This window comes from Vicugna pacos, chromosome 11, assembly GCF_048564905.1.
Source record: "Vicugna pacos chromosome 11, VicPac4, whole genome shotgun sequence".
NCBI lineage: Eukaryota > Metazoa > Chordata > Mammalia > Artiodactyla > Camelidae > Vicugna > Vicugna pacos.
The window spans coordinates 64,125,232-64,138,538 of NC_132997.1; the positions used below are offsets into that span (position 1 = coordinate 64,125,232).

General features: G+C 32.7%; 1 protein-coding gene across 1 annotated transcript in view; it reads left to right on the forward strand.

The window, feature by feature from the left end:
• LOC102539006 (protocadherin-15) overlaps nucleotides 1–13,307 on the forward strand; it is a 379,801-nt gene that overhangs the window by 328,907 nt on the left and 37,587 nt on the right. The window contains exon 25 of the mRNA XM_072971518.1: nucleotides 12,266–12,481. Within this exon, the coding sequence (XP_072827619.1) occupies nucleotides 12,266–12,481 (216 nt within the window). The remainder of the gene's footprint in view (nucleotides 1–12,265; nucleotides 12,482–13,307) is intronic.

A 13,307-nucleotide genomic window follows, 5' to 3' on the forward strand; every position in this document is an offset into this window, starting at 1 on the left:
ATCACAAGTTTCTGTTGCACGACAGTTATACTTTTTGGTCTGAACAAGTACAAAATTATAGTTGTGTTGCTATTAGTATAAATGGACAAGATCACATCTATCTTTGTAGCCACAAACGGAGTGTTCATATATAATAATTCCACATATGTAAGTTTTATCCCCTTTCTCTTCACCTTGTCTGCAAAAATCAGTCTTTTTATTGTACAAAAGAGAGATCTAAAATCATCTCACTCACATAGTAGTAACTCAGTTTACACTTGTTGGTTTCAATGTAACTTAAGAGTTGCCTTAATGTTTACTGCTTACCATAGGAATGAGACTGTTTTTTTTCCAGGCTGTAAATGTCTGAAGAATGAGGAAAGTTTGGGCCCTTAAAAGTAGACAAAAAGTGGTTTTCATAACTGGAAATTTCCCTAAAAGTAGTGAGTTTGAGGACTTTTTATAGATTCTAACTCATCAGGCATGTACATGAAGAGAAAAAGTAGTTTATTTGGAGAATGGCCAAATTGTTTTGCCTTTCCTAAATTCGTTGATGGCTCATATATTTCAAAGTACGATCATACTCTAGTGAGATTAGAAATGTATTTAAATGCCTGGATCTCTTTTAGGTAATTAAATATCTAACAATCCAAGGTATAGATGTGGAATATTATCTTTTGAGTCAAGCCTGCACTTTCTTGTAGGAGATTTTGTATGTTGTGGGGCAGTGGTGATTATGTATGCATTCCTATATTAGGTTTCAAGGACCATATATATTCTACCACTTGATGGGAATATTACCACCCAGTTTTTAAAAAAATCAGAATCCTTCTGAAACTGAGGAGTGCATTGCAGATACAATTCCAATGATAATTCAAGCAAATAAGAATTACTTTTGTCTGAAACACTCCTGTAATTTCTTAAGCCTCCATTTACTTTGTGTCATACTGACCCAACACAGGAGACCTGTAACACCAATCTACGCAAAAATGATAAAAAAGCAGCTTCTTAAGAGTTTTTTATTCGTACTTCTCTAAATACATTTTAATTTTGAATTGCCTATTCATGCTACCAATAAGAAGAGTAAAGTACTAAATTTCCTTAAAATGAATTATGAAGAAAATATAGTTCCAAATAAGTCATATAAAGAATGAATGACTCTCCCTTGTAGTTCGAATTAATTTACATTAATGAAAACCAGCAGGCCTGGAGTAAGACTGTCTACCTAAGGAGACTATAATTGACATTGGTTAGTTCGTAAGCCACTGTGTATCTGAGAATTACAAAGAGACTTTAAAACATTTATTTTTCAAAGACAGGCACAGATATGTCTGGACTGACAAAAACTACATTCTAATGAATCGAAATAATAAAACTCTTAAGAGATTCTCATCAGGTAGATCCTGAAACTTTATGTGGTAGCTACACTAGGTTTTGTAAACTTACATCTCTTTTTTTATAGTGCCTCATTTTATTTGTTCCCAGGATTTTTTTTTCCTAGATAGTCATGACCTCTTATGATCCCAGTAATCCATGAAAAGACAAAGTCAACGAAGTTCATAGTAGTTTGAAGGACTTTATTACCACCTGAAGCCAATAGACTGTGAGATATGCTACAGCCAATGTCAAAGATTTCCAATCCAGAGTATATAAAGAACTTTAACCAACTGATGAGTGAAGACAAAGCAAAACGAAAAGCCCAAGATGAAAAGCTAGGGATAAGACTGGAATAGACACTGCATAAGGACACAAAAACTGGCAAAGAATATACAAAGAGACTTAAACTTAACTAACAAAATAACAAAAGTAACCACAAGAAATCACCAAATATTCATCAGGAAGTTAAAATAAAAAAAGAGAGACAAAACCAAATTCCCAAACAGCTAAAGTTCTCAGATATTACTGATAGGATATAAATTCGTACAACATTTTGAAAAATACTTTGACATCATCTACTAAGTGTGAGTATGTTTATATCCCCTGATTCAGTTTCTACTCCTAAGTTTTTATCCAACAGAAATGCATGCATATACTCATAAAAGATAGGTGCAGAAAAATCCAGTGCAATACCAAAAAGCTGAAAACAACCCCAATGTCCAGCAACTGTATATACATTCATATATGTGAGTAAATGAATTCAGACCAAAAAATACAAAATTCCTTAAGACTGTTTAAAGTTCAAAAACAGGAAAAGGATATCGAGTCAGAATAGTTATTCTTGTGGGGAGACTGATAATGCTCTGTTTCTTGATCTAGATGCTGGTTACAGATAGATAATTTGGAAAATACAAGTAAAAATGTTAATGCTTTAAAAGTTCTGAATTCATAAAAACAAAAAGAAGGTCATTCAATTTTCTGGTAATTTCAAGCTGTTTTTCTTGGAAGATATAACAAAAATAATTCTGACCAAGGGGGAGGGGTCCATATTTTTATTGTTAGTCGTTTGTGTCATTAATATTAAGGAAGTATGTATTTTTAAGTCTTAGTGAAACAATGCCACATAGTCTTCTTATGGTTTCTAGCAGGAAAGCATGTTGTGGGAAGATGCAACACTATGTTATCGGTGGCAGTGACCGAAGGTGCTGGTAATCAAGGATGCTAGTTTGGATCTGGAAGATGAAGGTGGTTTAGGGAATGCAAATTGGTATGAACAAGCGCATGAGATTACCTGGTTCCTGGTTTCAGAATTCAGAACTGAGAGCCAGAGAGATGAGATTTGGACCTGAAAATTGTGTCATCATATCCACAAGTCAGAAAGAGGCTGCTAAATCCTTGAAGACCCATGAGCACAGGCAAAGGCCTGGCTGCTGTGTTATGATCTAAGGCACTGACCAGGAATTCTAGCTGAGTAGGAAGAGTAAATGAAAGGGAACAGAGTGAAGTCTTAGAAGAACCAGGTGGAAGAAGGGTTTAGGCACTCAGCAGGGGAAATGCTTCACAGGAAAAGCAAGGTGTGCCTTCCAGACCTAGAAAGCCTGGGGGTGAGCTCAGAGCCCACTCACTGCAGGGTTAGGTAACTCTGACTAGGGGAAGGCCAGGTGATACTGAGACAATCACTTTTGAAGGAGGGGCTTTTTGTGGGCTTACTATTCTGGGTTAGAGCTAACATTAGAGTGTGGAATGAGACTGAGACGAAAGGTGCAAAAAAAAGTGGGGAGTGGGAGGCACACCTGTAGCAGAAAAGGAATAGATTCGGAATTCCTCTGCTCTTTCTGTCCTGGTGAGAATTACTCAGGGAAATAGGGAACTTTTCATTTAAGTCGATATTGATTAAGGTTTAATCAAACACTAAATCCCAAGATCATCAAAGATCAGGTTAATAAATACAAAGCATAAAGGTCATAAAAATAAAATTTGAATATTTAAATCTCTATCTTTTTCAAGTGCATAATGAAGCCAGCAAACCTAGATTTTTATCCTTTAAAAAGGATGCATACTACTTTGCTGTGTAACATTGGACAGATTTCTTAATTTCTGTAAGCTTCAGCTCAACAAACGATGACAATACTATCTAGTGAATTTCTTGTGGATATAAGTGAAAAAATACATATAAAACACTGGACACAGTGCCTGGCTCCTGGAAATCTCTCAATAAATATTCACAGTCATTATTAGTTATTTTATCTGAGTAGTTCTTTTTCCCTATAAAATAATGGTAATCTCATACTCCAGATGTTCTTAATTCAGTATGCACAGTGCATATAAGTTATTAGAAACACAATTCTGTTGAATGCTTCAGAATTTTATCATCACTCTTGAAGCCACACAGTGGGACTCTCTTTCTGGGACTCCCCTTTAGCATCAGTATAGAATACTAATTTTCTTCTTATCTTAATGGTTGAATAAGGAATAATTATAGAAGCTGAAAGTTAATATAAGAACAGTTTCCTCCATTATATAATGACTAGGTAAATGTTCTCTTTGAAATACACTTTAGTTTACTACGTTCATTAAAATATTATCCCATAGAGAAGTAATCAATATAATGTTTTTAACTTGCATATTTAAATGAGGTGGTCAGTTCTTTTATATCAGCAATGGTCAGATTGATATTTATGAAATATATTTATATGTTTTAAATGAGTAATATTATCTTGACACTGCATGTATTTTTGCATATATTTTATTTGTCAATAATTAATGACTACATGATATCTCCCTTTCAGGAAGCCAGAGCAAATTTAAGGGAAAAAAAAAATCTATACGTATATACAGGTGTGAGGTTCTGAAAACAAACCCTAACAGCAAAGCTAGGAGAAATTTCAGGCTTTGGGCAGTACCAGTATCAGCTTATGCACAGAACAATTTTAAAAAGGATATTTTTTAAAAAGGCATATTGGGATTTGGGGGGCCTTATACTATAGCAAACCATAACACTTGATGAAGTTATCTTCTGATAATGAGCATATGTCTGAGAAGTGAAAAAAAAAAGTTGAAGTTCTCTTAAATAAAATAGGAACATAATCAAGAAATCTGTAAAATATCTTAAATAGGCTTTTCAGAAAGAAGGTCCTAAAGACATATTAAAAAAAATAATAATTCCAGAGACTACAAAAGGCCAGCAATTAAAGAATGTTAAAGACATCGCTTAAGCTCCTCCCTTGATAGATATGGCCAAAAATACCATTTATCAAAGAAAAAGTATTAATAGAAAGTTCTAAACAGCAGAAAATTTATCTTTCAAGAATATAAAATGAAGTATCAGTTCAAAAGTAGAAAGATGAAACAGTCCTTTCTCTGGCTTTAATGAGTCACAGCAAGACACATAATCTTTTCTCGCATCTCCTGAGCATATTAACGTTATGTTATGTTAATAATCATCATGAAATTTAGGGGTAACTAATGAGAAAAGGAAAAGAACACATGAAAATGTGTAATTGCACCTACATTTATAAGGGCCTGATGAGCACCAAATGCAGCTGAAATATTAACAGGTCATTTAACGGAGCAGTGCCACCAGTATGAGACATAAACAACTCTTTCTCACCAGTGTCTGTGTTCTGCTTTGTCCTGAAAGAGAGGCATAGGGATGAAGCTACTAGTCTTAATTTAATTCACACTGGACCTTGATAGTATCTGCATAGGAGTTAAAATGAGAAATATTAAAGGGCCATTTTTGATGCAATCTATCAATTTAGTACAGGTGTCATCTCTCTCTGAAGCAAGGAGCCTGGGCATTATCTTTAGCCACCACAGAGTCCTCTAGGTACAGTAAGTCTATTGGCAAGTCCTGCATGGGCCTTAGAGTCAAAGATGACAGGTTCTGCTCACCAACTGTGTGATTTGGGGTCATTTATCAAGTCCTCTAAGGTTCAGGAATGATGTCTACAGAATGGCTTTTGTTCTTTCTACCTACCAGAGTTAAGAAAATTAAATGATATTCTATTCATCAAATGCTTAGCTCAGTGCAGGACACTGGTTACACCTTCAGATAATCTCTTGTATTTTCCCAGATCTTCCTTAAATATAATCTTCTATTCATTCTTCTGTAATGCTGACATTCAACCTGTATTTAATTATTGTCAATGCCAATTCTTCATTGGCTGAAGAACTATTTAGATTGGAGCAGGTTGGCCAAAGGCAATTAGGTTAAACAGAGGTTGGCCAATGCTATTTTTAGCCAGAACAAAATGAACACACAACCAAAAAACTTAGCAATTTTATTAAATATAAATATTATCTAGTAACTATCTTTCAAGCTTTAATTCTGATGTTCTATGGGGTGGTGTTACAATAATCTATATATTTTATTTCTATTTTTAAATAATTTTATTTGATTATTATAAACTTTTATCCTACTCTTAATATTGTGTTTTATTTGAAATAGAAATATACTCTCTTTAGTTTGAAATAAACAAAATTCTTAATAGATAATTAATGAATACTAGGTTATAAAGCAATAAAGATTGTATAATATTGGTTACAGAAAGTGTGTATGTACATTGTAAATATAAAAGGGCATATTTAAAGAAATTAATAATGGCTATAAATTGATACAATTATAGAGTTTTTTTAATATTCCTTTGTTAATTTGCATTTCCTAGTGGTTCTCTAGTAAGCAAGAAGTAATCAAATATTTTATGTATTAGACATGTTATAAGAGACTATTGGCCATTTGTTATTTTTTATCTTTCCAAATAACACAGAGCAAGAATAATTAGATGGAAATGATTTAGGGATTTCTAAAAAGGAAAATAAGGAAGAAAACAAAGATATTTTAATAATTTTGTAAAAATAGATTCATAAATTATTGCAGTCATATCCATGGTGCTCAAAGAAGAAAAATATTCCAAAAAGCAGCAATTGGAAATACTAACATTTTACTGTATTATCTCAAGATGAAATTATAATATTGGCCACTCTGCTTTATAGTGTATCATTTTGGGGCCAATTCACTTAAGAATTTTATCCAACAAAAGACTATTTTACAGGAATTTTAGTTTAGTTTTGCAGCTGTTTCTTCCTAGCAAACCTGTTAGATGGTGCATATAGACATAAAATGCATTATATTTCAAAGTAGAAAAGTATATATATATATATATATATATACACATATATATGTGCCTATATATGTGTATGTTTACGTGTGTGTGTGTGTGTGTGTGTATACACATGTAGAGAGAGACGGAGAGAGAGGGACAGAGAGAAACAGAGAGAGAAATTGAGTTCCATAACACCACCAATTTAAATGGAAGAGCATTGCAGAGAGCAACTTCTTTGTTGAATGTGTTGTTTATATTAAAATGTTTCCATTTATATATATTCAAGGAGACAGATTTTATTGTCCTATGTGTAAATAACACCATTCCGAGTGGTAAGTACAGCCTTCCTTACATTTAGTGTCACTTTAACAATACAAAAGGCTTTTCTTTTAGTAACCATTAGTTTCATTATAGCACTTTATATTCAATCTATTTTTGAAAGTTCACAATTTATTTTCCAAGGTAAAAGGTTTATAAATTGAATTCTATTTTCCCTTGACACTCTTTTCCTATAAAGTGACTATAAAGGTTTTTCTTTTTGTAGTAAAGCTGTTGGTTTTTGCTTATTAATTTCTTACTAGATAGACAATAAAGCATTGTCAAATAGAATGCATAGACTTCAACACTGAGATTTAATTTTCAAATGCTTCGCTATTTGTTTCCCCTGACTTTCTATTAAACTTAGTAATTGAAGGGAAGTAGGCTTCTTATGTATTATTCATTTTCTAAACCTTCTTGCATTAATGAAAGATGCCATTATTTGTCTTTTAACATTAACTCTGCTTTAAAATTGTAAAAATATATGTGAGGATGTTTAAATGAAAAGATATTCAATTTTTTTTGAATGGAGCAAGGTGGTCGAAATTCATATAAATGAAGAACATTAAATAATCTAATGATGGGAACAAAAATAATTTTAAATTATGTATGTTCAAGGGGATTAAACAAAAAAGTTATATATTCTATTTTAAATTTAACTTTTAATTCTTGAAATATATTTTGCTATTCAATCTGGAAACCAAGTGACAAAAATGTATAAGATGAGAAAATTAAGAATAATTAAAATTAAAAATAAACATATGATCAAATTTACTTCACAAATCTTGTGTTCTTAAATAATAAATCAGTTTATCCCCAGTTCAAATAACCTGTACAGTTAAATATACCAAAATAAAAATTATCTTCTCTATTAGAAGCTTTGGGCCCATGGGTTACATCCATGATCACATAATTCTAGAAAATATGTTATTTATCAACTGTGCAGTCTTCATTATATAATATATATAATAGCTATTTGATTTGCATTCTTAAATATTTCTGCAGTTTCTTGATAAACTATTCTAAAGTGATAAGTTTAATCTCTGGTAAGTATCTTATATAATAGTAACATAAAAACAAAAATACCCTATTTAGATATTTTTGTTTTCTTATCAGTAAAAAATGTGGCACTCATTATAAAGACATCAAAGTATATACTTTCTCAGTGGCAAACTGAATCTTACAACAAACATTTTTCTAACTACATACTACATGCAGGCACTGGCCACTGAGGATTATGAGATACAAATATGAATAAAAAATAGTCCTGCTCCAAGTGCATATAGAGCCCCGTACAAAAGGTAAAAGGTAATAACTGTTTTTCAGTGTACAGTACGTAATAAGAAACAGAAGAGATAAACTGGATAGCTACAAAGTATTTCTGGAAAAGATGGCAATAGTATAGCAGCAACAATAACTAATCTTGATTGCTTACTTTGTTCCAGGCACTACATTTTATACTTCGGTGAATTTTCACAGCCACTCCATTCAGCATGTTCTATTTCCTCATTTTACATTTTACATTTTTAAGCCCTGGAGAGTTATTTGCCCAAGATCATGTAGCTAGTAAGTGGCAGACCCGAGCTCACATCTGTCACTTCTAAAGATAGATCTCTGGTATTCTATTGACATTTAAACCGAAATTTATTTGACCACTTACTGGACATGATACTAGAATAAAAAGCATAAACAGAAACAAATTTTATGAGTAATGAAGACACATAAATATTATAATATGCCAGTGTAAATGCTGTGGTAAAAAATAAATAAAATATGCTACTGGAAACATGCAGGTGTTAGCAGCACTCCCCAGGGGAGTCAGGACACAAAAGCAGTCATTAAAGGTGGCATTTTAGCATCTTGTTCAATATTATATACATATTCAGAGTATCTGGATGTGCATGTGCCATAGTCTAGTCCAGGAGTGAGCATCACGTGGTCTAGCAGACAGGAGACATTGTAAGATAGAAGAAATGCACATGCAAAGATTGGAATCGTGAGAGAACAGTTGTGAAAGATTGTTTAGAAAAAACAGTAGGTGATGTGGTTGGTTTTGGAGAATTATAAATGGAGCAAATGTAAGACAAGGAATTGGAATGTTAAACTGGGATCAGATAAAGAATACTTCATAGATTTGTCTTGATGTTCATCTTTGGGGAGCTATCAGTCATTTTTAAGCTATTCCTCAATTAAAAATGAGACAGGAGAGCCTGAAATTGGGCAACGTCAGCTTGAGAGAGAGTCACTGAAGTGAGCAATATTGCAGAGGAGAGCACAGAGGCGCTTGCTGATGGACTAGGAATATAGAGGCAAGGAGTGAGATGAAACAGTTGAAGAAGCTACTGAGATTTTTAGCTCAGTTCAATTCATAGGTAGTGATGCCCTTACTAGGCAAAGAGAAGACAGAAAGAGGAACGAGTATGATAGCTGAAAGAGGGATGAAAGGGTAGCAGCTGAGAAGAAACTGAATTTGATCCAGATTGGTTGAATGTAATGTAATTTAAGGAAGAACCAGAAAGTTAGAAATAATGAGTATGTCATTTAATTTCCTTTGAATACTGAAAGATTTAGAATTTGCAACCACAGAATTCTTGCAATAGTACAAATGTCTTAAACATTTTAATAATAAGTAGGCTTTCAGTAAATATCCGTAACAATATATGATTCAAAATCAACTTTAAAACCTTTAGCTTCCTCTCTCAAAGAGCTGAGATTGTGTGTTTTCTTTTGTTAGTATTTCTTTTGAACAGAGCACAATTCCTTTCTTTTCCACATGAATGAAAAGTTAGAACAAATGATTTCAGAGTTCATTTCAAAGCATCATTGAGGAATATATAGTCATGTTGTATTAGCAATGATGAGAAAAAGAACAAATTATTTTTGAGGTAATATTTATTTTCCAAAATGTTTTACAAGGAAATGGAAACTAAACTACAAATTTCTTCAGTTATCGCATAAATGCAAGACTTGCTTATTTTGAACTCTCATGCCTTCTGTAATACAGCATGTTTCAGTGTATAACTTTAAAAAATAGTAAAATGAATATTTTGCTATTTTGTCAGTTCAGTTTCTTTAATTTTTCAAATAGATATGACTGCATGATATTTCACACCACTCTTTAAGAGTAAACTTGGACAAATTCTATTATAAAATAATAATAAAACCTGAAAATTCTGTACTTCTGGGTTGCATGTCCTTATAAAACATTATTAAATTATTGTTTATACATCAAGTTATGTTTTACTCAGTAGACTATCTCCGAATTATATTAGACTTTTACTTTACTACAGTTAAGTAAATGATAAATGGATATATTGAAATTAGAATGATTTCTATTTCTATTGGACTGTGGTCCTTTTTTGTTTTTTGATGTTCTTATGAAAAAAATCAAACACTAAGCCTTCGTATTCAGAAATGTTTAAAATGTTTCTTTCCCTTTTCTTGTTTTTGCAGCCTTGGATAGCCTTATAAATAGACCCACCTATCAGACTTTTCCTTATTTGTATTTTATTGTATGTTGGATATATCATCTTTAAGGACTCTAAAATGAAAGTTTCTTTGTAGTTTCCAAAAGTACAGAAGCCAAGTTCAAGCAGTTTAAGAAGCCAAAACTGTTGTTGTTGTTGTTTTTGCTCCTTGCAAATTCAGCTTGACATACTGACATTAATAAGTGGTAATGTGAGATGTGAGTATTTTTACCCCGGCATACTAAAATACTTTCACTCTATTTCAGGGAGAGTGAGCCTTCAGTGCTGTTCAATGTTAAAAAGGGGTCTAATTGAGAAGCTAAAGTTAGCATTATTGGACTTTAATGGGCTTTGGAAGTTCTTTGGACATTGCTAATTATTCTGCTAATATTTCTGCATCCATACTATTCATTTAGGCAACAGAGGGGAACACTTTTTTAGGCTGTGAGAAAATTAATGGAATGGGCTCACCTACTCTCCTATATGATAGAGGCAATTATTTGGTGATTTTCTCTTAATGTTGGGCACCTGTGTGCATTAAAATTTCCAGATGAGGTGTTAGAAATGGGTAAGTGGTTTTCCTGTGTCTTAGCTTTCATTTAAAAAATAATTATAGCAAGTATAATTATAATATTCATTTCTGACTTTCATTTTTAAAAAACAGCACTAGACATAAATTTCCTGATTTTGCTCTCTAAGAGGAACTTAACAAAAGTCAGGGCATCAATCTTCCAGGGTCGCCTCTTCCAGATACTAATGGCTGTGTCAGGAACCCAGTATAAATTTTTTATTATAAAGAAGCTGATGGAATAAGGAAAGTGACATTAATTCTTCAGTAAATTTGATTCACTTACAGTTTTCATGATAAAACAGTTTTAATTTTTATGCATTAGTTTAGCCAAATTTGTTAGATGTCCTCTTACTACTGTTTAAATAGTCATGCACTAGATTTATAATTTTTTTATAGAATATTTCTGAGGTTTTTTCCGATTTTTAAGGAAACAAGGTAGGTTATATCCTAATAGTTTGTTTATTTAAAAAAAAACATGGCTGTTTTGCACTATTCATACTTAAGTTCACTAATAACATTCTAGGCAAATGATTTCCTTGCACACTGGTTCTTAGCCACACCAAATGCATCAGACCTGACTTCTACTCTATCTCTCAGTTCACTGATACTCTTGTCCCCTATGGCTAATCTGCTAACCACTTCATCTCTGAGCTTTTAATTTCAATTATTATTATTTTTTAATTTCTAGAAGATACTTTTTATTCATGTTCAACCATTCTCATTTTTAGTTATATTTTAAGATCTCTATTATTTACTGAAACATATTGAACATGAGCCTTTTGCTTTGTGTCTGCTGATTCAGACATCTAAAGCCTTTGTGGAAATGACTGCTTTTTTATCTCAACAAACTCTTCTTTCATGACTTTTTATTTCTTGTTCATTTTGAGAATTATTTTACTCTTAATTTTTCATCTTTCTGGAAGCATGTTTGTTAGAATTATCTTTATTCATCTCTAAATTTATTGTTTAAAAGCTCTAAACTGTATCCTGTTGTCATTTGAGATATTTTAGTTCATTATTTTATTTTTTCCCCCTTAGGAAGTAGGTTAGACCAAAAAAAATAAAATAAAATCACAGGCTAGGCTTATTACACAAGACAACGGTGAGGTAAACACCCAGTCCTATCCTTAAACCAATATGGATCACAGTCCAGAGCTGAACCCATCTAACATGCCAGTCAAAACACTTGGTTCATCAACTAGACTCTGTTCGTGTCTGTCTTTTGTAGTCACAGTTCAGCAGTTATTATCATTCTAATCACAATCATTCAACCTGTGGACACAAAGCCCATAAATCTACATAATGATACCTGGAAAATACAACTTTAGGAGGGCTTTATTTTGTTATTATTGCACAAGAGACATCAGTCTTACAAATGGAAATCAGCCTCTAAATGAAGATTATTGTTTCCTGCTTTTTAAAAGTAACCTGTGTGTTTTTCCTCCTAGGCTACTGATAAAGATACTGGCAACTACAGTGCCATGGCATACAGACTTATAATTCCACCAATTAAAGAGGGCAAAGAAGGATTTGTAGTGGAAACATACACAGGGCTGATCAAAACAGCCATGCTCTTCCACAACATGAGGAGATCGTATTTCAAGTTTCAAGTCATCGCAACTGACGACTATGGAAAGGGACTAAGCGGCAAAGCAGACGTACTTGTAAGTAGATAAAACTTCAAATGAGAGGGGTTACATGCAGTACTAGCTAGGGGTCATTGATTTCAGCTCATGAACGTCTCCATTTGTATGAAATAGGTTTTCTAAAACATAAATATGATGAATTTTCATCCAGGTTGTTAATACTTACAGTTGAGAATACTAAAAAAATATATAGCTTGATGGTTGTTTGTTTTTCTGACATTTGGGGAATGCATTGTAATGCTTTTATCATAATGTGACAGCAATGTCTACAGCATTGGATTTGTTTGGTCTGCAGATCTCATTTTTTTATGTGAAGTTGGCTAGAGCCACTTAGAATTTTAAAATGCTTCACAGAGTTGTGCTGGAGAAATTAAAGTGTGTGAAATTTTTATTACTGTTTAAATTACTTTTAGGCCTTTCATAATTAAGAAAACAAAAGGAAATGTTTTGGAGCAAATTTATGTTCCAGGAGATGTGATTTCCTTGTTTTACCAAAATCCCCATTGATGACATTGATGATCCTTGACTAAGCTGTTTTTGGCTTCAGTCAACAATATCAATTTCTAGTCCGCCTTTTTCTTAGGCTGTACACAAGCTCAGTGGTAGGTTATTCCCAAGGGCATTCTGATATTGATGTTGTTTCAAAACATTCAATGCCAAAGCATCTATTGTATAGAATTGCTTCCAACTTTGGAAGTGTGGATTATGGACTTTCCTCTGATGAAGCTAGTAAAACTTACAAGTATTGTTAATATTGGAAACATGTATCCCATAAAGACAGAATCAAGTATAATTTTTCTTGTGTTGTTTACACCTTATTAAATCTTCCATTTTCACTGTTCTC